Here is a 17,786-nt window from a genome sequence, read left to right on the forward strand (position 1 = left end):
ACACAATGTTCGTCTCTTGTAATGCGATGCTAACTTTGATTATACCATCAAGATGTTGCTCAATTTCTTCCCTGAGTAATTACAGTTTTTGTTTCCCTTGCAGCAAACTAATAGTCTGTAGGAAATACTTTCTAAGACCATGCAAATATTCTGCTCCTGATTAAAAAAAAAATTCTCCCTAGATTAACTTCCCAATGATGATTCTTACATGATTCAATCCTTACCATAATGGTTGCAAAATGGTTTTTCAACTGCAGCACTCTCTCCAAATTTACTTCTGACATGCTACTATCAACAAGAGCCCTTCCTTTCCCTATTTATCCTTTTACTATCACTATAGAATCATGAATTCTTGTCTCCCCCTTAATGGTTAATAATTCATTACTGAATTTAATTATTTTGTCACTCAAAGTATCCAAGATTTGGCCCGTGGTAATACCTTTAACCTGGTTCCTGTGTTTACACAACAAACTTCTAGCATTCTTTGAGCACTTCCTTACTTTCTGGCATAACAAGATGTTCCAGGTTCATCTTGTAGCCTTCCTGCCCCAGATCCAGAATCAGCAATTTCTCTGAAAAGTCCTTTTCCTTTTAGTGAGGTATGAAATTAGAGGTTAAGATCTGGGTTGTACATGTGCTCATTGTGCTAAGGTGTCTTTGCTTCTTATCCCTTTGGGCAAACAGAGCTAGAAAATACATGTACGTATAGAACACATGCATACATGTATATACACATACACATATACATGTGCCTATATACACAGGTATACAAACATATACATATTATTTTAGAAAACATGAGTTCACACTAATACGTCCAAATCTGTCCTTACGGGTTCTTTTTTGCTTTCTCCCATTCCACATTTGCATATACCCTTTTCCCTTTAGGAACTGAAGTTCCTCAAATATGAACACGTTTACAAATTAACTCAAGTCTATTACATGTCTAAAAGTTTCAAATTTGCTTCATCCATACCACTACAATAAACCAAATTGCTTAAAAAAGAGATCAGCATTTGAACATACCACCTCTTGATCCTAATCTGCTCAAGACTAAAGTTAGATAGTCTTTAGTCTTAGATATACAGTCTTTAGATATATAAGTCAAATACTGTGTTCATAAGTTACATGGATAAATTTTTTTATTTTTTTCTTCATTATTATATTTTAATTTAAACCTAAATGAAGAGAAGGTAAATAACTGCTTCAAACTACAGAAAAATGTATCAGTAGCAATAATGGAAACTAACTTCTCCAGTGCAGCCATAATAGGGAGTTCCCAGCATAAAGACCATACTTCTCAGAGGAAACAAATCATCCAATGTTTTGATATTGGAGAAACGGGAGTCAAAAGCACGGATGTCCTGCATAAAATAAAATATAAAAGTAAATCATCTTAGTCAAAATTTCTATAGATGGCATATCAAGTTTTTCTCCTATGGGATTTTGACTATGCTGTTTATAAAAGTCAATGTGAAGATTTTTCTACATAATGCTAACAGCTAAAATTTGACTGGTTATAATGGCAGGTACTCTTCTATGTGCTTCATACATCTACTGAGTTTATTTCATCCTCAAGACAAACCTCTGTGGCAGAGACCATTATTAGCCTCACTTTACAGATGAGAAAATGGGGCACAGAATGGGGATGAATCTTGTCCAAGGTCATGTAGCTAAGAAGCCGACTCAGGTAGCCAGTGCTCTGAGTCACTTAGTCACTATACTGTACTATAACACCGCAAATTATAGGATCACTACATACTAAAATTTTTTGTCCTCTTATCATATCTAAGATTATAAACACAAAAGCAAATGCCTTTTATATTTATTAGATTATTTAAGGCAAATATTTTTGAAGAATAAAAACATAAAATTCAAGGGTATAAGTTAATGCTGGAATTTTTTCTTTTAGAGATGAAGTCCTTAAAAAAGCATAAAAGACAAGTTTCCTAACTACAAATAGTGAGTGTTTGAGCATGCAATACTTCTTACAAAGAATAAGGTATTTTGTAAGTTATATTAAATAATCTCTATTATACATTGCTGAATTAGTTTATTTATATTAATATGTCATCTTTTGGTTATACAATGTATAATAGTGTACATTAAAATAGAATTGAAACTTGATATATACTCACCTTGACAATAGTTTGATAAACAAAAGGAACAACTTGTTTTGACCACTGTTTCTCTAGACGAACTTCACCATTTTGATTTATTTGATATTTACGACCTGTGAGTAACTGACCATATACAACTGCAGATGTCTCATTTATTATTATTCCTTTTCTTCTCAGGTAACTAAAAGAAAGAAAAATGAAATATATATATGAATGAGTATGCAGATATTCTAGGATAATCATCATCTAAACTATCAACTCACAATCAAATGTATAAATAAACTTTATTTTTTAATTTTTTTTAAGATGGAGTCTCACTCTGTTGCTCAGGCTGGAGTGCAATAACGCAATCTCGGCTCACTGCAACCTCCACCTAACGGGTTTAAGCAATTCTACTGCCTCGACCTCCCGAGTAGCTGGGACTACAGGCGCATGCCATCATGTCAGGCTAATTTTTGTATTTTTAGTAGAGACAGGGTTTTACCATGTTGGCCAGGATGGTCTCAATCTCTTGACTTTGTGATCCACCTGCCTTGGCCTCCCAAAGTGCTGGGATTACAGGCCATGAGCCACCGCACCCAGACTAAATATGCTAGCAGTTTTAGGTACTTAACTTGAGACTTTTTATATTATTTATTTTACTCTGTGGATACTTCTACAACTGTCTATGTGATTAAATAAGAACTCATAGAGCTATAAGAAACTCCTGTTCTCACATCCACTAGGATGGCGATAATTAAAAAACAGTGAAAAAAATAAGTTTTGGTGATGATGTGGAGAAACTGGAACATTTGTACATTGCTGGTGGGACTGTAAAATGGTGTAGCTGCTGTGGAAAACAGTTTGGCAGTTCCTCAAAAAGCTAAACACATAACTAACACATGACCCAACAATTCTACGTCTAAGTATTCCAACCCCCCCAAATTGGAAACAGGTACTCAAACAAACATTGATACACAAATGTTCATAGGAGCACTATTCAAATAGTCAAAAAGTAGAAACAATTCAAATGTTCACAAATGAATGAATGGATAAACAAAAGGTGGTATATCCACACAATGGAATATCATTCAGCCATAAAAAGGAATAAGCACTGACATATGCTACAATGTGTATGAACTTCAAAAGCATGCTAAATGAAGGAAGCCTGACACGAAAGGCCATATATCATATGATTTCATTTACATGAAACATCTAGAATAGGTAAACACATGAAGACAGCAAATATAATAATAGAGGTGGCCAGGAGTATGTGATAGCCTTTCTAATCTAAAGTAATTCAGATAGCCTCCTGTTCTTTTAGATAAAAGTTTACTGGAACATAGTTGTCCATTCACTTCCTGTCTATGGCTGCTTTTGTGCTACATGGTAAAGTTGAGCAGTTGTAACAGGCATTGTAAAGTCTACAAAGCCTAAAATATTTATTATCTGGCCTTTACAGAAGAAGTTTGCTGACCCTTGATCTAAATATGTAATCATTCTTCCTTAAGGAATATTTTCTTATCTCCTTTCCATTTTCTCTTTCTAGAATTCTTTATGTGAAGTACTGTGAATAGTTTTTTTTTTTTTTTCAATTTAAGGAGTCTTATTTTAAATTAAAATAATATCTGTTCATTCAAACAATTACTGAATGCCTATGCACTAATGAATAAATTAGAATAAAGAGGTGACAAAAACAGGTATGCTCTCTATCCTTATGGAGCATAGTATCTAAAGAAAGAGTTGTTAATCATACAAGTCAGTTTATTATTATGGTTTTATTTATGTGCTACAAAAGACAATTTAGAATGATATAAAATATGATGGGGTATTTAATTTATACTGTTGGGAGGTAAAAATATGTTCTACCTCTGGAGAGCTATGTTTATCTCCTTTGGTGTTGGATGGTTTCTCATGGTCTTTGAATGTTTTCCCTGTTTATTCATCTTTGAATAAGGATATTATGGCCTGGTATTAGCCCCAAAATTAGAGAGAAGGAATATCCTTGAATTCTCCAAAAGCTTATCCACGGATAGAAAGGCTGATGAATAAACATTTAACAAAACATTGCATGCACCACTGCCAACCTCTTTTGCTTTTGTTTTGGGAATTCTAATGCATAGTAGCAAAAGAAAGACGCTGTTGGGATGGGATCATGGGACACAAACCAGAGGGTGATCCTGAAAACCAGCATTCCAAGGTGGTTTAGCGTCTCAGTTTGGCTGCATTCTAAGCCCTGGGGAATACGGAGCTTGGGTGGAAGAGAATAAAGGAAATGGGGAATGGGAGAAGATGAGAAACAAAAGAGGGTTTTTCTTTCAATTTGCATGACTTACATGTGGCCAAAAAATTCAACGGCCTTACACAGTTAGCAAAAATAGCTCTCAAAATCAGGCAATACATTAAGTGCTATTCCTAGTATTACATGATTGTGTCATGTTCTATAGTTCATTAAGTATTTCAGTAACAAACTGGGCGAGGCTATAACTACTGCTAACCAGATATTATTTTAAATTAGAACTCATTACTTCCTTTTGAACTCAGAATAAAGGTGTAATTAGTATTCAGAGTAACTACTATGTTAAAGGGAAAATAAGTTAGAGAATGAGTACATTAAAATGGATTTTAGTTCTATGATATTAAATACTTTTAATGACACTCACTGTTCTGAAATTCCTTGTATTTCTTTTGCCCAGTTAGATTGTTCTTTATCTCCAAGATGGATCACTTTGGATGGTGGGGCAGTTCTTCCTGAGTAAAGCTTCTGTGTTCCTGGAGGTTCTTCCAAGTAAAACCTTAAAAGTTAAAAATTATATAACCAAAATGTTCTGGTTTAATATAGAGTTCTGGCAGTGTGACTCTTCCAAATGAAATATTTTTTCACATGGCATAATAGCAAAAAATCCTACAACTGTAATGTAAATTACAGTACTATAATAATTACAGTTCCTTTTAAAAACTATAATATAAATTATAGAACAAGGGCTTGTTAAAAATTTCATTCAAATTTTAAAAGCATGGTAAGTGCAGAGGAGGAAGAAGAAAAGTTGGTTAATACAAAGTTAGATAGAAGTAATAAGTTCTAGTGTTCTATAGCAACAGTAGGTTGACTATAGTTAACAATTTAGTGTATTTTTGAAAATAACTAGAACAGACTCAAAATGTTCCCAACACAAAGAAATAAGTGTTTGAGGTAATGGATATCCTAATTACTCTAATTTGAAAATTACATGTTATATACATGGATCAAAATATCACATGTATTCTATAAATATGTACAATTATTATGTATCAAAAAAATTTAAGGTTGGGTGTGGTGGCTCATGCCTGTAAGTGCAGCACTTTGGGAAGCCAAGGTAGTAGGGCTGCTTACGGCTAGAAATTCAAGACCACCCTGGCAACATATTGAGACGCTGTCACTACAAAGAAAAAAAAAATGCCAGGCATGGTAACACATATCTGTAGTCTCTACTATTTGGGAGGCTGAGATGGGAGGATCACTTGAACCCAGGTGTTTTGAGGCTGCAGTGAACTATGACTGCTAATGCACTCTAGCCTGGGTGACAGAGCAAGACCTGGTCTCTCCCAGTCAGTCAGTCAAAACAATTTAAAAGCAAATAGAAAGTATTTATTTATTTATTTTAAAGAGAAGGGGTCTCATTCTGTCACCCAAGCTGGAGTACAGTAGAGTGATCACAGCTCATTGCAGCCTCAAACTTCTGGGCTCAAGCAATCCTCTTGCATCAGCCTCTTGAGTAGCTAGGGCTACTGGTGCACACCACTATGCCTGGCTAACGTTTTTATTTTTTGCAGAGACAGAGTCTCACTATGATGCCCAGGCTGGTCTTGAACTCCTGGCCTTAAGAGATCCTCCCACCTTGGCCTTGTAAAGTGCTGAGATTACAGGTGTGAGCCACCACACTTGGCCCCTATAAAGTATTTTGGCCAAAAAAGTTTAACCTGAATTGAATCAAGCTACTAGCCCTAACTTCCAGCTTACAGGAAATATGTGGGATAGAGGAAGAAGTTAAATGACACTAAGAGGAAACAACAGGGTAAATCCACAATTCTACAAAATAACTGGCTGTCCTCAACTCTACAAATAAAAGAAGTATATTCTAAGATATAAAATCAATATAAAAATCAATTATATTTTTATGTACTAGCTGGGGAAACAAATTTATGACATTCATATTTACTCCAAGAAAAATTACATACTTACCTATAAGTCTAACAAAACATGTACCTGATCAGTATGATGAAGAAAAAACACTGATGAAAGAAATCAAAGATCTAAATAAATGAAGAGATATATTGTGTTCACGGATAAGAATATTCAACATAGTTAAATCTCCCTGGCTTGAGCTATAGGTTTAATACAATTCCTATAAAAATCCCTCCAGGATTTTTTGGAGATATAGGAAAACTCTAAAATTTATATGAAAAGGCAAAGGATCTAACATAGCTGAAACAATTCTGAAAAAACAAACAAACAAACAAAAACAAAAAAAACACGTAAAGTTGAAGGAATCACACTACCTGATGTTAAGACTTATAACACAGTAATCAAGCCAACGTGTTATTGGCATAAAAACAGACATATAGATCAATGGAAGAGAATGGAGAAATCAGAAATAGACCCACACAAACATGGCCAACTAACTTTTGACAAAGGTGCAAAACAATCCAATGGAGGAAGCACAGTCTTTCCAACAAATGATGTTGGAGCAACTGAATATTCAAAGACAAATATATGAAACTAGATCTAAACCCTATACCTTATACAAAAATTAATTTAAAATGGATTACTGATTTCATGTAAAATGAGGCAAACCTATAAAACTTTTCAAAGAAAATATCAAAGAAAATCTTTAGAACCTGGGGCTAGATTAAGAGCTCTCAGGCCAGGTGCCGTAGGCTCACGCCTGTAATCCCAGCACTGTGGGAGGCCAAGGTGGGTGGATCACCTGAGGTCAGGAGTTCAAGACCAGCCTGGCCATCATGGTGAAACCCCAACTTAAAAAAAAAAAAAAAAAAAGAACTCTCAGACATGACACCAAAAATCATCAAAAAGGTAGAGAAATTAAATTCTGATGATTAAAAAACAATCCTCAAGATTTCATACACAAAAGCAGATACCAACAAAGGAAAAAACAATACTGGCAGTGACTTCTCATCAACAACATTACATAAAATACCACAATGGAGAGATGTATGCAGAGCTCTAAGAGAAAAGAAAAAGAAACTGGGCCTCCAAAATTCTAAGCCTGTATGTGAATAAAAAAAAAAAAAGTGTAATAACTCAAAAAGTGTAGTAACTCAAAATCAAAAAACAAAGTATCTACCCATCTTCTCTGAAAAAAATTTCAGAAAATTCTAGCCATATGAAAAATAAAATATAAGAAATCAAGAAGACAGTTTATATAAAATAATGATAAAAATGACAAAAAAAATCTAAATATTTACTGATATATATGATTGTGAATTTCAATAAAATGTTAAGATTTTTTTCTTAGAACAGAATGAAACTCAGGTGGGGCAGGGTCAAGGGAAGGTTACATATGCTGTTAATTCTTGTCAGAAAGAGAAATGTATTTACTAATTAACATAATGATAACCACTTCTAGAAAAGAATTAGGATATAGAACTTCCAAGCAGTTAGAAGGGAAGAAAATAACATATGCAACTAAAATATCTCAAGAGAGGTAAAATAAAATGTCAATAATGTTTGAACTTCAAGTGGTGCCATTAAATGACTTTCATTTTTGGTATAGAGTGTAAATGTTCTCAACATAATTTTGGCAGTTAAAAAATGAATCAATAAAAGCCATCCAAGTAACAAAGTAAATATATGTTAGAAAAATTATGAATCACATCTTACTTACTTAGTTTCTCCATCTGATACAGCCACAACTCTAGCTTCCTCAAGGTGAGGCCAATTAACAAAGACAGATTTTCCAAGCACTGATGAAGCTACATTTTCTATGATCTTAAAGTAAAAGCAGAAAAGTTCATTCACGATTTCAGGTCCAAGAGAAAACTTTACATAGGCAAAACTTTTCAGTCTCCATTTGTTTTTTAAATTCTAAAATGAACAAGTTGGGGCCGGGTGTGGTGGCTCACACCTGTAATCCGAGAACTCGAAGTCCAGAGTTCAAGACCAGCTTGGCAAATATGATGAAACCCCGTCTCTACTAAAAATACAAAAATTAGTCAGGCGTGGTGGCACATGCCGTAGTCTCAGCTACTTGGAGGTAGAGGCAGCAGAACTGCTTGAACCCAGGAGGTGGAGGTTGCAGTGAGGTGAGACTGCGCCACTGCACTCCAGGCTGGGTAACAGAGCAAGGTTCCATCTCAAAAATAAATAAATAAATAAAATGAACAACTGGATTAGTTACTTTACAAAATTCAATCTTCCATCCAAGTGTAAAATTCTGTCATTCTAATTAGGCTCAAGATTATCTTGCTTATTTTTTTATGGTAACAGAAAAGTAAAAAGAACAGCAGAAATATCTAGGAAAGAACATTGTTTCATATCAAATAGTCAATTATTTAAAAGAGGATCTAAGAAATACAATCTCATTTTAGTTTATGGCTGGTGTGATGAAAAAAGAATATTAGACTTAAAATCAGGAGACACGGGTCCAAATTTGGGTTTTACCACTTTTTCAGCTATAGAATCTTTGGCATATCATTAAATCCCACTGAGTCTCAGTTTTCTTTTGTGAGGAAAAAGAAGAATATCTACCTTACAATGTTGAGGATAAAAGAAAATCATACACATGAAAGCTTTCATAAACCATAAAATGATCTATAAATACTCTGTAGGAAATAATATCTTAAGCAAAAAATTCTAGTTTTAAGAAACTGTATTATCCAATTCAATTTAACCGTGTTGGTTGAACAGCAAGAACTTTGTGGTAGAAACTGAAGTTTAAATACAAATTTTCATTCATCTTTTTTGTTTATTATCCTTAATCATTACTAACAATTTATTTTAACAATTAGAGATAAACTATTTTTAGACTTTTTTGGGGTAACTTTTATTTTGATATTTAGACATTTCTTACTTTGAACATACAAAACAATAGAATACTTATTCTGATAAATAAAACAATTTTAACATTAAAACTAGGCTCCCTCAGTTATCCTTTTCCCTTCTATATATTTCTAAATTCATTCTCCCACTCTTTCCTTTAGTTTCTGAAGAAATAGTTGTCTTCCTTTCCCAGATTAATCCTTTTATTTAAGCCCTAGGTGAAATCCCTTATTAAACTCACATGGGGTCCTGTCATGATAAACATCCTTTCCCTCTACACTGCCTTTAAAACTTCCTTTCTCCAACGATTTTGCTCTATCAGCTGCATCTTCTCTTATCTATAGTTATGTTTCTAGCATCCCTTTCAATGATAAACTTCTTGGCCAGGCATGGTGGCTTATACCTGTAATCCCAGCACTTTGGGAGGCCCAGGTAGGTGGATCACCTGAGGTTGGGAGTTTGAGATCAGCCTGGCCAACATGGTGAAACTCTGGCTCTATTAAAAACACAAAAATTAGCTGGGCATGGTGGCAAGTGGCTGTAATCCCAACTACTCAGGAGGCTGAGGCTGGAGAATTACTTGAACCTGGGAGGTGGAGGTTGCAGTGAGCCGAGATTGGGACACTACACTCCAGCCTGGGCAACAGAGTGAGACTCTGTCTCAATAAATAAATAAATAAATGATGAACTTCTTGACCAAGGGCTTAATACTTACTACTTTTACTTCCCATCTACCCAATCCTAGCCTCATCCTCAGGAACTGATATTCTGCTTCCACCAATTTACTGAAATGGAATTTTCAAAGATCAACATTGATGTTCTAATAGACAAATTCACAGATTTTATTTGAGTTTTCATTCTTCAGATTTATGCAGATTACATCCTCTGCTCCATTTTTCTGTGGTACTATTTAACTCTGGAATCCTTCTTTCTTACCTCTCTGTTTCTATTGGCTTCCTCTTCACCATTTATAACTGTGGGCATTTCTTTACGCTGAGACCATGAACTCTCAATGAACCTTGTCACCAGGGAAATGAAACTCAAGTCATCAATTCTTTGTTGATGACTCGAATATTCCTATCTCTCTCTAAGCTCTAGCAAAAATGTCTACTTGTTCAATGTTCTCAAGGATGGTACATAATTACTACTGTCCTAAACGCACAAAAGGTAAGTTAATTTATTACGTACAATGAATGACAGGGCTTATCCATCTTATGAAACACTAGTTAAGAAAGGCTGGCAAGGCAGTTACAGTTAAACATCCTATGTCACCTTAAAGTTCCATCATTATTTACCATTTCAACCCCTAAACCATCAACTTCTCTGTTTTAACTTTCCTACTCCAGTAACTATAATTTTTTTTAGTTAATTAGCCTGAATATCTCAGTAATATTTACTATTAGTTTCTCTTTTCACACCCTGTATTTGCACAAATAATGAAACCTATCAGTTTAATGTCATCTTGCTCATCTAGATCTATTGCTACTTCCATAGTTTATGTCTCTGTCACCTGAGGCTACAACCATTAAACTTGAAAGCTTTCCCGTTTTGTTCCATTTCTCTCTTGTGTAATTTAGTTTATTATACCGCCACCAAATTAGTCTTTATGAAGATACCAATTTCAAGAAAATGGTCATGAGAAAAAAAAGTCCTTAGCCTAGCACTCAAGGTTCTCCATAATCTGGCCTCAATCTGTTTTTTCAACCTTACCTTCCACTATTTCCCAACACAAACCCTCTGCTTCAGTAAGGCTTATTTATTCCTTGTACTCGAATATATCACATTTATTCTACAGAAAAGAGTAAGTGTTAAGAAATAGTTCAGTCACACAAAAAGGTTAAAAGCAGTAATATATCACATTTTTGACTAAAATGACTGGCTCATGATATTTCTTTGGACTAGAATGCCTTTCCTTCTTTTTTTTTCTGTCCTAATCTGTTTTTTTCAGCACTCAGCTCAAGCCTATTCTCATTTACAAGTCTATACTTAACTTTTGGTTTACATAGCTCATTTCCTTTTAAAAATTCCTAGAAAATGTGTATATTCATTGTGTCACAATGATACAGGTTCTCGAACTATTATCTAATTAGTATGAATGTTTCTTTGCTTTATTATTATTTAGGCTCTGAATTTCCAGAGCTATAACATGTAATACCTCTTTGGTAAACAGCCCAGCAGCTGCAGTTTAATACATAATAAGCATCTAATAAATGAATGATAAATAAAACACTTACAAGTTCATCTGATTCTGTGTCCACTAAGATTTCCAACATCATGTTTTCTCCACGACTGCTTTGCTGGAATACTTGAACACCACTTTTCTTCAAAAAAAACTTTAAAAAAATTCAAAGAATTTAATTTTAATTATTTCTCCATAATCACTTCACACTTAATAAAGTGAAAAAATTCTGAACTAAATAGCCACTGACTTTGTGTTTGATGTGTTTCAGAGTCGGAAATCCACAAAAATATAATGCCTTCTGGTCAACTCTGGTTATTTTGTTTTTGCTTATGTCTACACGCCAAGCATCTAATGATATTATTTTATACCTAGAAAATAAATCAAGGCATTTAATTTAAAATTAAAACATTACAAACAATTAGTTTTTTAACTTTCCCTTGAATAAATTGTAAGAGCATCCTTGCTTTTAAAGAAAAGGATGCATCCTGGCCAACATGGTGAAACCCCATCTCCATTAAAACTACAAAAATTAGCTGGGCATGGTGGCATGCGCCTGTAGGCCCAGCTACTCAGGAGGCTGAGGGAGGAGAATCGCTTGAACCTGGGAGGCAGAGGTTGCAGTGACTTGTGATTGCACCACTGCATTTCAGCCTAACTGACAGAGCAAGACTCCATCTCAAAAAAAAAAAAAAAAAAAAAGAAAAAAGAAGAAAGAAGAGAATGACAATTAGTTCTAGACAAAGAAAACACAAGCAGATAATTAGTTTCTCTATTGTTACTCTACTAAGTAGAGATTTTCCCCACTAATCTAAAACAAAATTATATATACAATTTTTAAGAGAAAATGTGAAGCGTAACACCGATCTCTATATCGTCCATGTTCCAAAACCCAGAATAGAAAATAAACATTTTATAATGTTTATTTTATCTTTCTCTTTGCTTTAACAAAAGAAAAAGTTATAGCTGAGAGACGTTCACTTTATTTGCAACTCAATTGCTACCTGGTTAGAGTTTTTGCAAGGAAGATGAGAGAAGAAAAAAAAACAAGGAAGACATTTTAATGAAGAGAAAAAAATGGAGCTATTTTATTTCTTATTTTCTTCTTTCTAGTTGGGTGGCTGGGGGAGTGTAATCATCAATGTCACAGCGTATCAAATGATGCTGGGGGCAGAGACATTGAGAATGGAAACAAAAATTCACATATCCATTCAAGGGAGACAAAATGCAGGGATATACACTAGAGAAAAAATTCAAAGGCTTTTAATAGAAGAAGGAGAGATGCAGAATCTGACCCAAGTAGAGAATTATAGACACAACAATTATAACTCACTCAGCAAGTTAGACACAACTCACTGGTTATCAATTGTCCAAACTATTTGCTAATTCTCCAAATAGATATTCAAAGCTCCCTCTCCCCCACTCCCCACACCCTTATGGTAAGAGGGCTCTTCTGTTGTTGAAAAATTACCAAATAACATTACCTTGTACAACATCGTTCTATGGCAGGGAACTTTTCTGGCCATGGAGAAGGATAGATAAACTCTGTGTCTCTATCATACCAGCACATTAAGCACTCACTATGCTGGTTCCTTTTCCTCTCTTCCTTTTTGAGGGAGTGGTTACATGTCTCCATGGCTTCCAACAATCGCTTCTGAATACAAAGATTGAAGAGAAGAATTAAAAGTACAAAAATTCTGTAATCTCAACACACAGAATAACTATTTGTGCTCTTGAAAAACAAAATCTTAACTAATGAAACTCTTCCACTTTATTGCATGAAAAAGTCATATGCTATTTATTGTTTCAAAGGGCCCTGGAATATGGCTGCTCCTGCAAAGTCCTCTGAAGCTATTACCCAAACAGTAGCCACTAAAGTACAAATAAGCAAGGCAGCAGAAAATCAAATTTTAAGTGTAAATCTATTACAATTATTGTATCATAAATCACAGAGCATTAATCTGTTACTTTACAAATTCTGTAGTATAGCAATACCCATCATTTCAAATTAACTTATACATTTAAAGTAATTTCACTCAGGATATCAATGGTTTAAAATAACTTTTTTAAAAGAAGAATAAGATACCAGTGTTAATATGGAAGAATGAATGTATGAATAGTAAAAAGTAACCAGGGACTTGTCTTACCAGATCCTGTCACTTTTGATAAAGTTACTGTAATCAAAACACTAGTATTGGCACTAAAAGAGACCCACAGACCAGAACAGAATAAAGTTCAATAATAGGCCCAAATGTATGTCCTTTAGGTATCTAAATAATGGTGATGTCGTAAGTAGCTATCCAGCTGAAAAAAAAAAAAAGCACATACACTTCTAACTTCCTACCATATATAAAAACAAGTATCACAATAGCAAATAATAAACGTATCAGAAGAAAATCTAGGTGGGTATTTACGATTTAGAGTAATAAAATTTTGTTTTTCAAGAGCACAAATAGTTATTCTGTATATTGAGGAAAAAAGACTTATTCTGTATAACTTCCTTTTATTTAAGGAAGACAGAAAAAATCCTGACAGCCTTGAGGGGAAAGACATTTTTTAAGTAAAAGATAATATATATGACAGTAGATGCCATATACAAATGAAGAGACAGATGTGATACTAAGGAAACTATTTCTAACATACAAAGTAGCTAGAAATCAAAAGAAAAAGAAAAAATGGGAGAGAGAATATAAACAGGCAAATTACAAAAGAGAAAATGCAACAGGTAAACATACGTAAAAGTCTTTTCAATAAGACATACAGACCAATGCAACAAAATACAGAGCCCATAAATAAATCCATAATTTACACTATCTGATTTTTGACAAGGTTGCCAAGAACACAAAATAGGGCAAGGAATGTCTCTTTAATAAATGGTGTTGAAACAACTGAATATCCACATGCAGAAGAATAAACTTGGACTTTTACCATAAACAAAATCAACTCAAAATGGATTAAAAACCTAAACATAAAGACCTTAAGCTATAAAACTACTAGAATAAAACACAGGAAAAAAGCTTCTTGACAATGATCTTAGCAACAATTTTTTGGATATGACTGTTGACATGGCTGAATTAATGAAGTCATATTTGGGAGAAAGTACATGGCATAAAGGCATAAACATTTTTGTTTTTGTTTTGAGACAGGGATTTACTCTGATGCCCAGGCTGGGGTGCAGTGAGGCAATTATGGCTCACTGCAGCCTCGACTTCCTGGGTTCAAGTGATTCTCTCACTTCAGCCTCCCAGGTAGCTGGGAATACAGGCACAAACCACAATATCCAGCTAACTTTTTTTTTTAGAGATTAGGTCTTGCAGTGTTGCCCAGGGTGGGCTTGAACTCCTGGGCTCAGGCAATCCTCCCAAAGTGCTGAGATTACAGGCATGCTGAGATTACAGGCATGAACCATAAACATTATTTTTGATGAGAATTTCAGCTGGAGGATGAGCAGAACAGTTGTCAAGATATAACAAAATCTTGCAGTCATCATCCAGTCAGCCTCCCTGCAGCGAGCACAGGCTGCTGGTACAAAATGTTTGTGAAACCAATCTGAAAAAATTGTCCCTGGTGATCCATGCCTTTTTATTAGCATAGTATTGGACTGGTAATAAATTCACTCCTTGAAAACAGTGAGAACACATGTTTTTGCCTATCACAGAAAGTTTACTTATGTATGCCTGCTGCATAAGTATATCCCAGCACAGTTATTTGGTCCTTGGCATCCTTAACTCTTGGAAGGGCTGTTTTAACAGCTGCAGTCAGTGTCTTTCTGGGGCAGTAATGCCCAAACAGCGATGTTTCATCACTATTACAGACTTGTTCTGGCATCATTAGCAAAGACCTTGGCAAATGTGTCAATGAATTTTTCTTGCTTCACGATCAGCAGGGCTTTATCATGCCAAACATTTAAAAATTCAATGCTGTGTCTTTTTAAATTTATTTATTTATTTTTGAGACCGAGTATCACTCTGTCATCCAGGCTGGAGTGCAGTGGCACAATCTCAGCTCACTGCAACCTCTGCCTCCTGGGTTTAAGCAATTCTCATGCCTCAGCCTCCTGAGTAGCTGGGACTACAGGTATGCACCATCACGCCCACCTAATTTTTGTATTTTTAGTAAAGTCAGGCTGGTCTGACTTGACTTTAGTTGGCCAGGCTGGTCTCGAACTCCTGACCTCAAGTGATCTGTCCACCTGGGCCTCCCAAAGTGCTGGGATTATAGGTATGAGCCACCTTGCCTGGCCTATTGTTTTTATTTTTATTATTTAATATGGAATGCTTCATGAATTTGCATGTCATGCTTGCCCAGGGGCCATGCTAAACTTCTCTGTATCATGCCAGGGTTTTTTTTCAGTATACGTACTGCTGAAGTGAGCACTGTGTCTTTTAAACTTTTGCAACCAGTCTGTTGAATGTTCACAGTTCTCTTCAATTTCCAGTTAACTGTGATAGGTCTGTTTGTTTCATTATCAGCCTGCTATTAAATGGCATGTATTCACTGCAGTGCTGACAGATATGGTACTTCAATACATGATTGATATCTTCATTTGTAGCTTTATGTAGTATTCTCTTTTTCATCAACTTCTGCTCATCACTTTCAGCACAGAATATCAACAGTTTACCCTTCTGTTTCCTCAGGTCATATATGGACATTCTAATATCATACTCTTCTGAAAGACAGTTCACATTTATACTGCTGTCTAGTTTCTCCAACAACTTGACTTTCTATGCTACAGGTAAATATAAATGCCTCCTATTTTTCTTGACACAGACAACCATAGGGGTAGCTGCAGTCCTTTTTGACATTTTCAACACTATCTTCACATCAGAACAAAGAATAAGCAGAGTAACACAGTGAGTAATTCACACAGGCCTGGGTCCCATTTGGGGCATTGTGGGGAACCTGCACATTGGTACATTTGGCCTACACGTGTGCCATTTTATTACCCTTTGTGGATGTGCTTGGGTGGGGAATCTGGGTGTATGCAGAAAAGGTATACTGCAGTTGAAGAGGGCTGGGAGGGTCTTCTGTCCCTTGGGATGCAAATAAGTTGTGTGTTGTGCACCTGCATTTTGACTGCAACCCATCCCATGATGCCAGGTGTAGATTTTCTATTTGTGGCATCAGGCTGATGCTAAAAGTTTCTAATTTTGGTGCATTTCAAATTTCTGATTTTCAGATTAGGGATGCTTAATCTGCACCACAATTTACTTATCTGTTGTTCTGTTGACTGGTATTGGATGGTTTCCAGTTTAGTTATTATGAACAGTCTTGTACAGAACATTTTTGAAACCTACTTTCCTCCTTTTGGTAAATATCTAAGAATGGATTGCTGGGTCCTAGGGTAGGCATATAATTTACTTTATGAGAAACTGCCAGATAGATATGAAAAGTGATTCTATCTTATACTCCCAGTATTAGTGTATAAAAATTCCAGTTGCTCCAGTCTTGCTAATATTGGGTATGCCTTTTAAGTTTTTCCATTCCACTGGGATTATAGTATAGTGGTATCTTATCATGTTTTTAATTTACATTTAACTCTTGGCTAATGATGTTGGGCACTTTTCCATTGCTTATTAATTGTATATCTTGCTTTGTGAAATGGCCCTTCAAAAATATTTTCCCCATTTAAAAAACCGGGTTCTGTGTCTTTAGCTTGAATTGTAGGAGTTGGTTATATACTCTGGATATCAGTCCCATGCACATGAATGTTCTGCAAAATATTTTTTCTCCTACTCTGTGGCTTATCTATTCTTTTTTTAATAGCATCTTTTGATAAGTGGAAATTTTTTTGATTTTGGTGAAATTTATATTCTCAATTATTTTCTTTTATGGTTAGTGATTTCAGAGTCTTGATCAAAATTTTCTTCTAAGTTTGCTTCAAGAAGTTTTATAGTTTTAGCTTTTATTAATATATTTATATCTATAACATATTTTGAATTAAGTTTTGCATATGGTGTGAGGTATGGGTCAAGATTCACTTTTTTTCACAGATATAGCAAGTTGTTCCAGCACCAGCTTTTGAAAAGCACTTTCTTTACTCACTGAATGCTTTGGTGCCTTAACTGAAGATGAATTAACTCCATAAAAATATATTTGGGTAGACTCTTTCTGCTCCACTTTATCTATTTGCTTATTGCTATACCAATAACACACTGTCTTGATTAACGTGGCTTCATGGTAGGTCTGGAAAGCAGATAATGTAAATCCTCCAACATTGTTCTTTATATGGATTGTTTTGGCTATCCTCCTTGTAATCTTATAAAAACTTTAGAATCGTATTTTCAATTACATAAAAACTTGCCAGGGATTTTCACTGGAATTGAGTGTAAAGATCAAACTGAAGAATGTACACCTTAACAATGTTGTCTTCAAATCCATGAACATGATATAATCCCTTCATTTATTTAAGTTTTCTATCTCTTAATACTTTAGACTTTTCAGGGTAGAGGGCTTGCACATATGTTGT

At 34.9% G+C, this 17,786-nt stretch overlaps 1 protein-coding gene and 1 non-coding gene across 8 annotated transcripts in view; both read right to left on the reverse strand.

Annotated features, from left to right (window-relative positions):
• The window catches only part of XRN1 (5'-3' exoribonuclease 1), a 126,331-nt gene that overhangs the window by 76,907 nt on the left and 31,638 nt on the right, over positions 1-17,786 (reverse strand). For all 7 annotated transcript variants that reach the window (XM_017523759.1, XM_017523755.1, XM_017523757.1 and 4 more), the window contains 7 exons: positions 12,802-12,971; positions 11,568-11,688; positions 11,373-11,471; positions 7,985-8,088; positions 4,763-4,894; positions 2,139-2,301; positions 1,251-1,364 (listed from right to left, as the gene is read on the reverse strand). In XM_017523759.1, coding sequence (XP_017379248.1) covers positions 1,251-1,364; positions 2,139-2,301; positions 4,763-4,894; positions 7,985-8,088; positions 11,373-11,471; positions 11,568-11,688; positions 12,802-12,971 — 903 coding nt within the window. The remainder of the gene's footprint in view (positions 1-1,250; positions 1,365-2,138; positions 2,302-4,762; positions 4,895-7,984; positions 8,089-11,372; positions 11,472-11,567; positions 11,689-12,801; positions 12,972-17,786) is intronic.
• Positions 15,581-15,683, reverse strand: LOC119470429. Its single transcript, XR_005199331.1, has one exon. It is a non-coding gene; the product is annotated as a U6 spliceosomal RNA (small nuclear RNA).

The sequence above is a fragment of the Cebus imitator genome, unplaced genomic scaffold (genome assembly GCF_001604975.1).
Source record: "Cebus imitator isolate Cc_AM_T3 unplaced genomic scaffold, Cebus_imitator-1.0 Scaffold30, whole genome shotgun sequence".
In the NCBI taxonomy this organism is placed as follows: Eukaryota; Metazoa; Chordata; class Mammalia; order Primates; family Cebidae; genus Cebus; species Cebus imitator.